The 15931-nt window shown below is 43.3% G+C and overlaps 2 protein-coding genes across 3 annotated transcripts in view; one reads left to right on the forward strand and one right to left on the reverse strand.

Annotated features, from left to right (window-relative positions):
* Positions 1 to 1711: 1711 nt before the first annotated feature.
* Positions 1712 to 14611, reverse strand: Rida (reactive intermediate imine deaminase A homolog). Its single transcript, XM_037197724.1, has 6 exons — positions 14434 to 14611; positions 9344 to 9449; positions 5173 to 5227; positions 4797 to 4865; positions 3828 to 3883; positions 1712 to 2236 (listed from the first exon to the last, which is right to left on the reverse strand). Exons 1-6 carry the CDS (start codon positions 14496 to 14498, stop codon positions 2180 to 2182), a joined length of 408 nt encoding a protein of 135 aa, XP_037053619.1. The 5' UTR covers positions 14499 to 14611; the 3' UTR covers positions 1712 to 2179.
* Positions 14612 to 14667: 56 nt separating this feature from the next.
* Pop1 (POP1 homolog, ribonuclease P/MRP subunit) overlaps positions 14668 to 15931 on the forward strand; it is a 28939-nt gene continuing 27675 nt past the window's right edge. The window contains exons 1-2 of one of the 2 annotated variants that reach the window (XM_037197723.1): positions 14675 to 14762; positions 15098 to 15191. The gene's annotated coding sequence lies outside the window, so the exon portion shown is untranslated. Of the gene's footprint in view, positions 14763 to 15097; positions 15192 to 15931 lie in introns of both variants that reach the window. The other variant, XM_028884464.2, reaches the window with a different exon arrangement.

Below are 15931 nucleotides of genomic sequence, written 5' to 3' on the forward strand. Positions count from 1 at the left end.
AGATCACATTTATAATCAACCTGTTTTAAATAAAAATATTGGTTTTTCTCTGTCCCACACCAGAGGGCTCTTCTGATTTGGGACACAAGAATCTCTTAACCATTTTTTTTTTTTTTTTTTTTTTAAGCAATATGTCTGGGTTTAGAGGGGGAGTGAGCCAATTCCACCTCTAAAGCCAGCTTGGTATATTTGGGAATTTGGGTGTAGCATCTCTTACTACTTCCTGCTGGAGGGGGGCGCTGTATCTTATGGGGATGCAAAGAAAATTTTAGGCCTATGGGGTAGTCCGTGAGGCTGTATTGTGTGTGAACCAGTTGCCTCGAAACTGCTCTGGATGTTGGATCATCTGGGCCATGGTGTCATCGGAGATCTTTCAGGGGGTCTTGGCTGGTCAAACCTGATGTATCTTAATCTGGAACAAATCCATAGCCTCTGGCTTTCTGTGGAAACAAAAGCAGAACCTCTTTTCCAAAGTAACATATCCTTATATCCAAATTTTGAAGTCAAGGTAACTTTAAAATTTACATTTTGGCATAACCGAACAGCTTTTATAATCAAATGTTTTTCTTTAGTTACGAATATCAAAGACAGCATAATCCAGATTTTATGTCATCTTTACATGGCTTATTATCTTTACTGTTTTTTTAAACATTTTATTTTTAGATACTATTTGTATATATAACAGTATATATTTTTTCTTTTAAGCCTATGTACATTTTTACATGCATTATAAACTATTTCATCTGAATCAGTCTTATTGCGGACTTATTGCTTTAAACTGTAGCCTTTTAAGCCTGAAACGGCACTGTGGCTGCTGGCTCCGCCCATTTCAGCTTCCCAACATGGCAGTGGTACATTTTCCGCCAGCGCTGGGAGTCATTAAGTCTCAGAAATAGTGGGTCTAAGCTTTTATCAAAGCAGCGTGTAGCCCAGAAACCTCTTTTTTCTTTTTTTCTTTTTCTTTTTTTTATTCTAGTAAAGACTAAATCTACCACACAGCTTAATGTGCTGCTGGCAGACGCCTCATTCCCGCCATACTGCCGGTCAAACGCACACGCCAGGAACCCGCCAGTGTTCAAACCTGCGTTTTGCGGCGTCTAGCTGCCTGATGAGACAAGAAGCAGGAACCTGGTTTTGGCTCTGTTTAGAATTGGTTATTAAATATTCTCAGGTTTAAGGTGGAAACTCGAGCCGTTGGGCGCCATTTGTTGCTGGAGGGCTTCTCTCCAGGTTCCCCAAGCCCCGCAGTTCCACAATCCACTTATATAATAATCACTCAGACGCTTATATCACTTATAAACTGTATGGCCGTGGCAGGCTTCTTGCTAACTGTTCTTTTATCTTAAATTAACCCATTTTTATAAATCTATACCTTGCAACGTGGCTGGTGGCTTACCAGAGTCTTTACATGCTGCTTCTCCTGGCGGTGGCTGCAGTGTCTCCCCCTCTACTCCCCTTTATTAGGCAGCATTATTATTATTATTATTTTGCTTTTTGAGACAGGGTTTCTTTGCATAGCCTTGGCTGTCCTGGAACTTGCTTTGTAGACCAAGATGGTCTCAAACTCAGAGATCTGTCAGCTTCTGCCTCGTGATTGCTGGGATTAAAGGCGTGTGCCACCATTCCTGGTACTAGGCAGTATTTTAAATGTATAATTAAAGTGTCAGAAAAAAAAAAAAAAAAAAAAAGAGAGACTACTACCACACGAAGGGAAAGTTACACTTCTATTTTTATTTCCATTAGAAAAATATTATCTGTGTAAGATTTTGGTTCACTCTATTCTCCTGTAGTATTCAAGTTTAAGTATTTTGATTGAGTTTCCTACATCTAACATGAGAACTAAATATTTCACATGAGCAAATTAATATAATTTAATTAATTAAGTGTGCTCTTTACTATTTGTCATGAACAACAGCTCATTGGTCCCTTTCCTGCTGCTCAGCTGAGTAGCTGTGCTGATCCTTCCCTCACTCAGCACAGAGTATTAAGTACAATTAGAACATCAGCCAGTGTTCTCAGTAATCTCTAATTCACGTCAAGTCTACATATATAAGGTCATTTCCACGATTACCTCAGCTACTCTGGTCATGTTTATACCTCCCGGCATCATTTGTAAAAATTAAGGTGTGAAAGACATTCCAAAGAAATCCAGAGTCAACATCAGCATGACCACTTATAGTCATGCTGTGGTGAAAGGTCCCAGGACAGCAATTGCTTCAATTTCAATTCGACTTCCCTGTAATGAAAACAAAAAGTTACCATCTCGGTCATTTAATACATTTAAGGTTCAGTAATCCCTTCTAAAAACATATGCAACTGGCCAGGCGGTGGTGGCGCACGCCTTTAATCCCAGCACTCGGGAGGCAGAGCCAGGCGGATCTCTGTGAGTTCGAGGCCAGCCTGGGCTACCAAGTGAGTTCCAGGAAAGGCGCAAAGCTACACAGAGAAACCCTGTCTCGGAAACCCCCCCCCCCAAAAAAAACCAAAAACATATGCAGCTAATGGCACCATAGTATTTTTACCATTAATCTTGTCATAGGGAGCAAAGAATAGAGAGAATCCACTAAGAGCCTGCACAGGTCAGGCTACCATATTATGCACATCCATACGCATTAGCTCATCCAACACCCACAGCAGCCCAAGTCGGAAACAGGGCACTGGCCTCAGAGAGGCTGGTAAAGCTGTCCCACGTCGCAAAGACCAACAGTGGATGGCCAAACCCATGTCTCTTGATCCAAGTTTAAAGCTCTTTCAACTACACTCAATGACTCTTCCCAGTGACAGCTAATTGAAACAACAAATGACAGTGCTGGGTGACACAGTGTCTTTACTGCGAGTCACAGGAAGAGAGCAAGACCTGCTGCAGGTGTGCAGTATGGGCAGGAGGCAGAGCAAAGAGGCCCTAGTGACCAAAACCACAATGCTGGCATTTGTGTGCCACTGGTTTAGAGAGCATCGCTCCAGGGAAAGGTCTAGACTATTTATTTATTTATTCATTTATTCATTCATTTATTTATTTATCTGTCTATCTATCTATCTATCTATCCATCCATCCATCCATCCATCCATTCATTCATTCATTTATTTTTTAAGGTTTACTTATTTATTTTGTATACAGAAGAGGGTACCAGATCTCATTACAGATGGTTGTGAGCCACCATGTGGGTGCTGGGAATTGAACTCAGGTCCTCTGGAAGAGCAATCAGTGCTCTTAACCTCTGTGCCATCTCTCCAGTCCCTAGACTCTTTATTATATGAGAGCCAGGTGAATCTTTTTTCTATTAGGATTAATAATAATAATAATAATAATAATAATAATAATAATAGCCAAATTCTCTGGCCAATACTCTAAAATAAGGAGAAACTAGCAAGAGATTAGTTTCACACCTTGCTGGTATGTGAGGGAGCCAAGGCTGTCCAGGTCTCCACAGAATTCTACACTGTGCTCCATTTTTAGAAGTCCTTACTAAAAGGAGGACACTGCGGCATGAAGTCGGACTGCAGGCGACACACAGGAGGCCCACCATGCACCACTCCTCCAGGTGAAGGCTTTACTACAGAACTCAAACCCCCATACAAATTTCATTCCCTAAGTAGCATCACCACACAACTGCTCTTCAAGGTTTTTCTCAATTTAAATCTTTGGATTGTGTCATGCCCATGTGTTGCTTTGTAAGATTTCTTAAGTTTTTCCTAGGCACACAGCAGTTATCTGGACTTTATCTTTAGACTATATTTCTGAGAAACAGGAACTGTACTATTTTTAAGTGTCCTTTCAGAGTGACGGTTTGTGTGCCCGTGCACTGGCCTTCTTATTGCATACTTACTCTGGGCAAAGCGGCGACCTGGTACGCAGCTCTGGCAGGAAGGCTGCTCTTGAAATCTGCATGCAGAACCTCAGGTTAGCCTCAGCAGCAGAAGCAAGAGTCTGGGAACTGCCTGATGGCCTGGCCGGTTCCCACGCACAAGCGACACTTCAGAAAAGCTGAATTCAGATTGTCTGACAAGATATTCTGCCACATGACTTTATGACATTTAGTACTTTCCTAAATATTTTACAAAACAATGAAAGACATAATCTGGCATTTATGTCTTATGATGAGAATGGGTTTGGGCTTTAAAAGGATACCTATGGAGCAGTTACCAAAATAGGGAATGGATCCTTATCTTCAGCAAGGACCTTCCCATTCACTTCGGCCTTCTCTGATATTTTTTCCACACCACACCTTTATTTCATCCCACCAGGAGACAGGGACCCACTTTCCCCACTTTGACAATGACGGCGACAGCAACATTTACTGAGTGCCAGCATCTGTCCTAAGTGCTTATAGGTCATTCATTTAATCATTCCAACAGCCTCCTAAGGTAGCAGAACACTGTCCTCTCTTTACATATTAAGAAACCCAAGCATGAAAATGTTAAATAACAACTCCTGATTCGGAGAGAGCCAGAACAAAGACAGTAGCTAGATCATATCACAACAGTAGCAATAAGCCTATCTGTCTGGAAAAAAATTAGAGTAAGGCTTAAAAAGCCAAAGAAACAAATAATAAAATTAAGCTTTAGGAAAAGAACCTGCAGGGTTTATGCATCTTCTATTTTTTAGAACTTCAAGAGAAATATTATTAGATCTTTTCCAAGAGGGCATACTGTCTGTTTCCAAGCAGAAAGTGGACTGTGTCAGGACAAAAGAGCATTTTAACATCTCTGTCACTTTTACTTGACAATGATACTCATTTATATCAGCAGATTTATTTCCCTTTAAAAGTAAGCAGGAATAAAGACAAATTACTCACACATTTTGTAGATTTCATTGACCGTGCCAAAGTCATTTATGTCAGCCAACAAAACAGTTGTCTTTACCACTAGAAGATAAATGTTTCATTCATCAGACTCAAAACAAGACTTAGAAAGGCAGTGTATGATTTTATGACTATGAGAACAGGACTCAAATGGGACTGAAGAACTGGAATGAAAGTGCTGTTTCCCAGACCACGGAATGACATGCTGTCGGGTGTCACACGTCCTTCACAAAGACCGAGGAAACACCAAACACACATCAACAGCGGTAGGGTGGCTCAATGGTGGAATGCTTCCTGACATGCATGAGGCCATGAGTTCACAAACAACAAAACCCAGCAACTGACACTGAACAAAGACACCGTTGCTCACCATTAGTGAAGTCACAGCCTGCAGCTTTCAGAATCTCACCCAAGTTTGTAAGAGCCTGTGAATCAAGCCAAGAGAGGTCAGAGATGCCGATGTTATAGAATTACTTTAACTGATGTTTCCACACAGTCAATTATGTATTGGTTTCCTTTAGTGGACTGAATCTCTCTGAAATGTAGTGAAAAGACTGTATTATTCTGTAGGAATACTGGAATAGAGATGGATATGGTTGGTTAACTTGGGGGTTAAGGCAAGAGGATGAGGAGTTCAAGGTCACCTATGGCTGCATAGTGAGTTCAAACCCAGCCTAAGCTTCATGAGATCCTGTCTCAAAACCCAAAACAACCCCTCTCTCCCAAATCCAAAATAAACCTTAATGAGTTTATAAATATATATATATATTTGACACTGAGGTCTCTGGAAAAACCTTATTTTAAAAATTCTAGCCTCAATTTACTCTTCTTCCTCTCCATTTAGGTGGTAACAATATAATATTTGATTTTGTTTTAGATTTATTTTTAATTACGTGTGTGTGTGTGTGTGTGTGTGTGTGTGTGTGTGTGTATGTGTGTTTCTGTGTGGGTACATACATGTGAGTACAGGTACTCAAAAAGACCAGAGGTGTCAGATTCCCTGGGAGCTAGAAGTACCAGCTACTGTGACCTATCTGATGTGGGTGCTACAAACCAAACTTGGGTCCTCTGCAAGAGAAATAGGCTGCTTTTTGGCCCCTAGCCATTTCTCTAGCCTCTTAATATATGAATAAAGCAAACTATTCAAAATATATAATAAAAACCATACCTCACCCCTTCTCTCTCACTCTCCAGAAATAACCACAATTTCAAGTTTTGTATATGGGGCTAGAGAGATGGCTCAGTGGTTAAGAGCACTGGTTGCTGTTTCAGATGACCCAGGTTCAATTTCTAGAACCCACATGACATTTTTCAATTATCTATAACACCAGTTCCAGTGAATCTGATGTCCTTTTTTGGCCTTAGAAAGCAGCAGGCACATACATGGCACACAGGCAGACATGCAGAAAAACACACACACACCTAAAATAAAAACCACATTTCTTCTATATCCTTCTAGAAGCAGTGATGCCTATACTAGCATAACCATGCTTGTTGTTTTTGGACAGGATACAGGCTGGCCTCAAGCATACTATGCAGCTGAGGACAGTCTTGAGTTTCTGATACTCCTGCATTCAACCAAATGCAGGATTAAAGGTGCACACCATCATGCTTGGTTTTATGTGGTATTGGGGATGAGTTCAGGGCTTTGTGTATACTAGGCCTATATCCCAAGCCTCCACTTTTTTTTTTTAAACATGTTGCATGTAATTGTTGATATTTTACTCTTACTAACCAATGTTGACTTTTTTACTTCGGTGGCGGTGACATATTTTGGGGAAACCTATCAGGACAATCAGCACACAGGTGATAAGGAGGAGATTCCCACTCTTCTCTATTGTTAAACCATCTTAAAGAGGCTGGATTGACGGCTCCATGGTTAAGAGCACTTGTCGCTGTTACAGAGGACCAGGGTTGGATTCCCAGCACTACATGGTGGCTCATGACCACCTGTAACCCCAGTTCCAGGGAATCCAACAGGCACACATGTGGTGTACATACATGTATGCAGGAAATTATTCATACACATTGTGGTAGTTTGAATGAAAATTGCCATAGGCTCATAGGGACTGGCACTATGGGAGATGTGGCCTTGGAGTAGGTGTGGTATTGTTGGAGGAAGTATATCACTGGGGGCAGGCTTTGAGGTCTCAAGAAGCTCAAGCAATAAAAACCTAACTAATATAGAAGCTGGCACCAGGGACTGGGTGTCTTAGGGCTTCTATTGCTATAAGAGACACCATGACCATGGGAACTCTTATAAAAGAAAGCATTTAGCTGGAGCTGGCTTACAGTTTCAGGGATTCAGTCCATTATCATCATGACAAGAAGCATGGTGGTAGGCCGGCAGACACAATGCTAGAGAAGGAGCTGAGAGGTCTATATCTTGATCCGCAGGCAAAAGGAAGTAAACTGTGTTCCACACTGGGTGTACCTTGAGCATATGAGACCTCAAAGCCACCCCCCACAGTGACACACTTTCTACAAGGCCACCCCTATAGTGCCACTCCCTATAGGTCACACATTCAAACACGTGAGTCTATGGGGGGCGATACCTATTCAAACCACCATCCTGGGGTATTACTGTGATCAGCCAGACCATGCTTTTCTTTGGAGGAATGTGGACTTTGGATTAGAAAAGGAGTTGAATGCTTCACGTGGGGCTTAATGGGCCATCCTAGCAAGAACATGGATGATGGTGCTAAGTGTGACTTGAACTGTGGGGACCTGGATCAAGAGGTTTCAGAGGAGAAGAATACTGTTTGTGGCCTATAGACTGTTCTTATGATATTTTGGTGAAATTGTGTCTGTTTTCTGCCTTTGTCCAACAAATATGCCTGAGGGTCAATTGAAGAGTTATGGATTTACAGCTTGCCAGAAGACATTTCCAGACAGCCTTGTATTGACTATGTTGTTTGGTTTTTAGTAGCCACATTTGTGCAGATTTATAAGGAAAAGGAACAGACTGAGCAAGGAAAGTTACAAAATGTACTATCTGAAGAGAAAAGGGGTACCAGGAAGTGGGATAGAGCTAAGTGTTCAAGGAGATAAACAGATTAAAGACAATCCTGGTATTAAATGGAATAAAGGGAGTGGACCTCAGGGCAACCCCACCCAGCTAAACTTCCAACTTGTGAAAAGGAATTCAAAGTTTAGAGCAGGGTGTGGTATTGCACACCTTTAATCCTAGCACTCTGGAGGCAAAGGCAGGTGAATCTCTCTGGAGGCAAAGGCAGGTGAATCTCTCTGGAGGCAAAGGCAGGTGAATCTCTGAGTTTGAGGTCAGACAAGCTTAGGCAGTGAGGGAAATCATCAAAAACAGAAAGCTGGTAAAGATGTAATTGAATAAGGGGCCAGCCCCAACAAGCAGCACAACCTGGGCAGTTTTGGGCACACGGTTCTGGCTTTAGGGTCAAGGATAGAAGGGGTTATGGAATCTCTCTCTGACTAAAGAAATCCACTGAAGCCAGGTATGTGTCAGGAGTATCCCTGAATGGAGGCCTAGAGAGGCCATTTTATGAAGCTGTGAAGTTGAAGACTGGATTGCCTTGGAGAACCCAAGATGGAGATGTCAGAGCCATGGGATACACTTGCTGAGGAGAGCTGCTATTGAGGAGTGGAACCAGCCTAAGAGAAAGAAGTGTGCTGCAGTCAACTAAGCTGAATGGAGTTGGAGATCTGAAGAGCACTTTGACATCAGACATGGAGATGCAGAGTTTGGAGTTTGCCTGGCTAGTTTTTGGTCTCACTTTGGCTCAGTATTTCCTCACCAGTATATTTTCCCTTTCCTCCTGTTCAGAATGGTAATGGATATTCTGTGCCATTGTATGCTGGAAGTATGTAATCTGCTTTTTCACTTCAATTTTATAGATTACAGTTAAAAGATCACATGAATCTCAGAAGAGACTCTGAACTTTGGACTTTTAGACAATATTGAGACTGTTGTAGACTATGAGGACTTTTGTAGTTGGACTAAATGCAGTTTGCCTTATGATACAGCTATAAGGCTCTGGGAGGCAGGGAGTGGAATGTGATAGTTTGAATGAAAACAGCCCCCTAGGCTCATAGGAACTGGCAATATTGGGAGATATGGCCTTGTTGGAGGAAGTGTGTCACTGGGGGTGAGCTTTGAGGTCTCAGCTCAAGCCAATCCTAGTGTTGCTCATTCTCTTCCTGCTGTCTGTGGATCCAGATATAGAACTCTCAGCTCCTTCTCCAGCACCATATCTGCTTGCATGCCACCATGCTTCCTACCATGATGATAATGGACTAAACCTCTGAAACTGTAAGCCAGCCCCAATTAAATGTTTTCCTTGATGAGAATGCCATGGTCATGGTGTCTCTTCACAACAATAAATCTCTAAGATACACATAAAATAAATAAATCTAAAATTAGTTTTTAAAAAATCTTAAATCAAGCAGTGACTAGCTGAAAACACATCTATCTGTTGATGTCAACCAGACTAATCAGGGCCATAGACTATCAATGCTGCTCAGCATACACAGTGGTAGAAAGAGCCTCTAGTCTGGAGGTGACTCACCTGTTTAGCCTCTTCTACTACTCCTCCTGGCACAAGCTGTCCACTGGAAGGATCCAAGCCTACTTGTCCAGAGATGTAAACAGTCCTGTCCACTAGCACAGCTTGGCTGAAATGAACAAAAGCCAATGTACATGTAAAATAGACAACATAAAAGTCAATTCTAAAACAGTAACTTACTAAGATAAAAAAGTACAATTTGTAAAATAAAAAACTGATAAATATGACTTTTAATAAATTAAAGTTTTGTTCTTGAAAGACACCTTTAAGAATGTAAAAGAGTCAGAGGGTGGGAGAGAATATTTACAACGTATTTACAATATTTACAGCAAAGGACTTGTACCCAGAATATATGAAGAACTTGTAACTAAATAATAATAACACACACACACAACTCGATAAAACACAGGCACTTTTGATTTTGGTAGCTATCCGTAAGATACACCAACTACTAAGGAGTACAGGAAGGAGGCCGTCCCAGATATACAAGTCTGAACTCCAAGATGCCGCTGACACCACAGCAGGGCCAGGAACACGTCACACCCGTGAAGAGCAAAATGCACTGGAAAAAGGAGAGTGCCGGGGCCTTCACACACACTTAACAGGGCACACTCTGGAAAACAACTGAGCCATTACTTAAAATGTCAACATATAGTCAACACACTACCCAGATTATCCCATCCCCCAGGCACCTATGTAAATGAGAATGAAAACACATCCAAAACTTTGCATGAATGTTTGGAAACAACATTCCAATAAACAAAACAAACCACTGATCCAATGGATGACTATACATTGTTTGATGAATCCCAGCAAAGGTACCCCCTGGGAGAAAGGCTAGTTACTACTTGATGTATAGCTCTAGATGCATTTTGAGAGCACGTCACTCTGCACAGAGTTTACTGTGAACTTCCATATGCACATTTTTCATTAATTTTTACAGCTCTGGCACACTGCATTATAGAGATATTTCAATCCCCTTTTCTTCCATTGTCATTTCATATGCGATTACACTGAAACCAACCCCATACCTTCTAGTGTCTTCACTAAAGCACGGAGGTCTCCTCCTTAAAATAGTATTTTAAAATTTTTTTGAGACAGGGTTTCTTTGTATCCTTGGCTGTCCTCGAACTCACAGAGATCTGCCTGCCTCTGTCTCCCAAGTGCTGGGATTAAAGGTGTGTACCACCACCCTGCTCAAAAATAGTACTTTGGGGGTGCTGCTTTTGCTTGAGACAGGGCTTCATCATGTAGTCCTGGCCACCTGAAACCTGCTGTGTAGTCTGGGCTGGCTTGAATTTATGGTGATCCCCCTGCCTCTGTCTGCCTCCTGAGTGCTACATTTACAGATATACGCTACCACAACACATAGATAAAGAAGTACAGTCAGTCACACACCACCACCCTGGGCTTTAAGGAGCTTTCTGTTTGTTTTCTTGAGACAGGATCTCACTGTGTAGCCCCAGCTGACCCTGAACTCACAGAGTCGGCCTGCCTCTGCCTCCTAAGTGCTAGGATGAAAGGACTGTGCCACTATGCCTAGTTTCTTTTTTTCTTTTTTTTTTTTCTTTTTTTTTGTTTTTTCGAGACAGGGTTTCTCTGTGTAGCTTTGCACCTTTCCTGGAACTCACTTGGTAGCCCAGGCTGACCTTGAACTCACAGAGATCCGCCTGCCTCTGCCTCCCAGTGCTGGGATTAAAGGCGTGTGCCACCACCGCCCAGCTAAAAAGACATGTTTTTTGGGGGTGTTTTTTTTTTTGTTTTTTGTTTTTTTCGAGACAGGGTTTCTCTATGTAGCTTTGCGCCTTTCCTGGAACTCACTTGGTAGCCCAGGCTGGCCTCGAACTCACAGAGATCCGCCTGGCTCTGCCTCCCGAGTGCTGGGATTAAAGGCGTGCGCCACCACTGCCCGGCTGCCTGGTTTCAAGGAATGTTACGGCAATGTTCTATTCTGAGTCCATCTCCCAGAGTATGCTAGACTGTAAACTTCTGGGGTAGAGCCACACCTCTGTAGCTGTGTAGGCTGACTCTCTGCACACATGCATGCTGTCTCTGCCGCCACTGCTAGGCTAAGCACTCAGCACCAGCAATCCTGGCTCTCACAGCCATGTTCTCTGCAGGACCCCGAAGTGATGGAGGTTAACTGACCGACAATGCAGAGAGCCTGGGTTCTTCTCCACTCTTGGCTTTCCTTCACCTCTACCCAGAAACAGGTAACTGTTGGGCTTGTTAGTGTGTAAGTTTTTCTCAGGTTCAACAGTCCCATTAGTTAACACTATTAACTGACCCATGTGGAATTAGGCCATTTGCACTAGGCCCTTCAAAATAGCTTCAGTTCTCCCAACATCTTGAAAGAGTTTAAACTCAGGTGCATTATCAATAATCAAAAACTTTATGATAGTAAAAAGAAACCCACTTATTCAGAATATCAAAAATAATTACTGGAGCTGAGGCTACTTGATTTATGTGAATCACCTCAAAGATTTTTTTTTTTTTTTTTTGATTTTTCGACACAGGGTTTCTCTGTGTAGCTTTGCGCCTTTCCTGGGACTCACTTGGTAGCCCAGGCTGGCCTCGAACTCACAGAGATCCGCCTGGCTCTGCCTCCCGAGTGCTGGGATTAAAGGCGTGCGCCACCACCGCCCAGCTCACCTCAAAGATTTAAAGAGGTTATTTCACAAAAAACAATTGGCTACTTGATACTTTTTGGGAATGAGAATCCTACTCATCCAGTTGTTAAGTTCCAGAAATTGTCGTGTATTTTTTTTTCCAAAGATTTTATTTTGGGGCTGGAGAGTTGGTTCAGTTGTTAAGAGCACTAGCTGCTCTTGCAGAGGTCCCAGGTTCAATTTCAGGCATCCACATGGTAGTGCACAACTGTCTGTAATTCCAGTGCTAGGGGATCTGGTACCCTCTTCTGGCCTCTTCAGGTATGTAGTGTACATAGATATATGCAAACAAAACCTTCACACACATAAAACAATAAAATAAATAGGTTTTATAAATATGTGTGTGGTGGACGCACCATGGTAGACCCTGGAGGAGTCAGTTATCTCCTTGTACCACATAGCTCTCAAGATCAAAGTCGGCCATTAGATGCTTTTACCTGCTGAACTCTCTAACCTGTGCAGGTTCCAGACATTTAAAAGCAGTTTATTCTACTTCTTAGCCAGAAATACACATGGCATAATGGTACAAACCTATAATTCCTGTACTCAGGCTGTACTTAGAAGGATCACCATGTGTGAGGCTAGCCTGGGATGTGTGGTGAGTTCTAGGCTGGTTGGAACTAGAGAGTGAGATTGTCTAAACAAATCACACACAGAAAACATCTACCCCAAACCAAACCAACCCTAAGCCAAGGGTAGTAAAACTTTAAAAATCATTTCAATTAAGCTTCCGGTCATGACCTGTGCCACACCATGGCCGTGCTAACAAAATGGAAAGCCACACAAGAGCTCTGGTGTTGCAATCCCCCAGACTCTGCCCTCAGTGTCCTGAAATGTGCTGAGCTGACTAGCTAATTAGTGACAACACCCCATCCATCCCAACGCTGAGGGCTGAAAGGCTCAGCACATTGGAATTCTCTCCAGAGAATTTCACTTGCAGACTATGACCTTGAAATGGTTGACCTTGAGTTTGTCCTTTTGAAAAATGGAGAGACAACTTAGAGGAGAAAAGGTGGTTCCATGGTGCCTGCCACATAACATCCACTGAACTAATGCTTCCTTTTGTTATACAGGTGAAGGCCTTCCACACTGCACTACTTCTCACACATTTTGGCATCAGTTAAGTACTTGGCATCCACTACACATCTTGCACTTTTGAAATGTTGAGGCTGTAGAATATCTTCAGCTCTGATTGACAGTGAAGAGACACGAGGTCAGGAACCACTTTTTCAAAAGGAAAATTGGCTCTAGACATACTTTTGTGAATACTTAGAGAAAAATTAGCAAGGAGAACATTTGCAAGAACACATAAGAGATGATGCAGAGATTTTTGAAGCTGAGGCATTTTGAGAAAATAAGGTTTTAGGCCAGGTGTGTTGGTCTCCATCTCAGAGCTAAGAACGCTGAAACAGACCAGCAGGTACCAGGTTAGTCTGAGCTGCACACACAGTGAGACCCCATCCTTCACAGCCCCCACAAAACGAAGTGAAAAGAGAGTACCATTTCTATTTAAAAGCACTTCTGACAAGTGAAGATAAATGTCAAAGGGTGATTTTTTTTCTTCATCCAGTACATGTATGCTTAGTTATAGTATATAGGGCAATCTCAAAAATCACTTTTGGTGCTACTTGCATTTGATATTAGTGATAAATAAACATGGGCAAACCATTCATAAGCATCACAGTACATGCCTACATGTTGTAAAAACCAGGGACTTGGATAGACATACAGGGATTTGCAGAATATTGCTGTGACATCAGCTGTCCACATGCGTCAAGCATATCTGTTGACGGGTTTACTCTTGTGAATTAGGTCAAACTTCATGCTAGTAAAAGAAGCCCGTCACAGAGGATCACATGGTGTATGATTGTTTTTAGAGGGCACGTCTTTAATAGGTAAATCCTATAGTGATGGGAAGTACATAAGTGGCTGTGAGGGGCTCGGGGAAGGGGTCATGTGTGGGGAAAGCTTATTTCAGGTGGTGATGGCCACCCGACTTTTGAGCAGAGTAAAAGCCACTGAATTGTATCCATTAAAGGAATGTAAATCCTATGGCTTGTTTATTATATCTCAGTAAAGTTGTCACGAAAACCAAAACCAGAAGCTACAACGACGAAAGCCGAGGAGTGGGTGGTGGGTAGGTGATACCACTTCTAATCATGCCATGCGAGGGGCAAGCATGGCTCCGAGCCGGGCAGCTCCAGATGGGGGCAAAGTCCCAGGAGTGCAAGCTTCTGGTCACACTGAGGCTCTCCTATTCCTGAGGGGATCTGGGCGCAAAGTCCCCTTTCTGGACTCAGTTTCCTCGCGCATTATAAGGGGTTGGTTCTGAGACCCTCTTCCACTCAGACCTCCAGCGGCTGCAGTTCCAAATTCGCGACCCGCGCACACCCGGTCCTTCAGTACTACCATAAGAAACATTACCTGTAGGCACCAATGGCCGCCGGGGCTTTTGTGGTGCTGATCACCTTTCTGATTACGGACGACATGCTGATCCTCTCACGAAGACCCTCCAGAAGACGACTCTACCACAGCTCTTCTCACTCCTCTGACCAGAGCACCCCAGGTACTAAGGTTTTTGCCTCAGGGACCGCCCCGGGCGGGTTCGCAGCGCATGATGGGAATTGTAGTTCGCGCGCGACTCCGGGACACGTGGAGGAAGCCGCCGTGTTGGCGCATGCGTCCTCAGCTCGCTCTCGCAGCCGCCGCGGTGGGAGCGTTCCGACCCGGGGCACCCTCAGAGCGTCTGGCAGGTTGGTGGTGCGCTTTGTGCCCGGCGGGGTCCGTCAGCTCGCGGGGGCCGCGTGTGGGGCCGCGCGCCCGCAGTGGCGGGGTCTGCTCGGGGCATCTTCTCCTGCCGAGGTCCATGCTGCCCGGCCGGGCCCTCTTCAGTCCGGAGCCTCTGGCTGCTGCGCTCCAGCTTTACGCTGGTGCTCGCCCGGCCAGGCAGACCCCCACTCCCCCGGAATGCGCTTGCATCCCTTTCCTGGTTCCCTAAAGGACGGGGTGGGTCGTTCCGGGGAACCAAGCCGAGGGGTAGTGTGTGGTCTGCTGCCTCTCCTCATCCCATGCTTCCTTTCTCTGCAAGATCGCCTCAGGATCTGAGCGATCCGTGACTGGGGACTGGTTTCAGGATCTTCCTCTAGCTCACGACTTCAGCGTTTTCCCATTCACGACCCCAGGTATATAAAGTAGATGTACAAATCAGTTACCGATAATATATCATAAAGAAGTTTATTTTAAAGCAATTCTTTAGTGTATTTGGTGTAATTTTACCATTTACTAAAAATAAAAACGAATTAGCACCCTCTGAAGTAGATGTGCCTGTTTATTTTTTCATAAAGACGAGTCTGGGCTATTTGATACCGCAGGACATAAAGCATGTAAAGTGTTTTTCAGAGCTGATATATTTTTGTAATGTCAGTGCTGAGATGACATTTTGCCTAAATATGTAGTACAAGCAGAACTATCATTAGGGCCAGTTGTTGGAAAAGTCTATCATCCTAAACCAAATTAATGATTCAAAAACAAACAAACTTAAGTTAGCAACTCAAACAGCAGTTTTTGAAATTAATGCAACATAACACAATCTAAAGTTGTACTAATTTGGTATATGATGAGAATCCTTTTAGGAAAAACTTAAGCCTGTTTTTATAACATTGTTTGTTTTTTTGGTTTCTATGTAGTTTTGGTGCCTGTCCTGGATCTCTCTTTAGACCAGGCTGGCCTTGAACTCTCAGAGATCTGCCTGGCTCTGCCTCCCAAGTACTGGGATTAAAGGCGTGTGCCACTACTGCCCGCCTTATAACATTGTTTCTTAACAGGATAACCATGTATGTATGGTAAAAACCCTGGATTCATAACTTGCCTGGAATCTTGGCTGAGATGTCTCAGGCGGCATTTGCTGGTGTTGCATGTGTGT

This window comes from Peromyscus leucopus, chromosome 20 (genome assembly GCF_004664715.2).
Source record: "Peromyscus leucopus breed LL Stock chromosome 20, UCI_PerLeu_2.1, whole genome shotgun sequence".
Lineage (NCBI taxonomy): Eukaryota > Metazoa > Chordata > Mammalia > Rodentia > Cricetidae > Peromyscus > Peromyscus leucopus.

Excerpts from the sequence above, each read along its gene's own strand:
- Rida (XM_037197724.1), bottom strand. The coding sequence starts at position 14,498 with ATGTCGTCCGTAATCAGAAAGGTGATCAGCACCACAAAAGCCCCGGCG. Across the intron at positions 9,450-14,433 it reads GCGGCCATTGGTGCCTACAG|CCAAGCTGTGCTAGTGGACA; the intron begins GTAATGTTTCTT and ends TGTTCATTTCAG. Across the intron at positions 4,866-5,172 it reads AGGCTGTGACTTCACTAATG|TGGTAAAGACAACTGTTTTG; the intron begins GTGAGCAACGGT and ends TTTATCTTCTAG.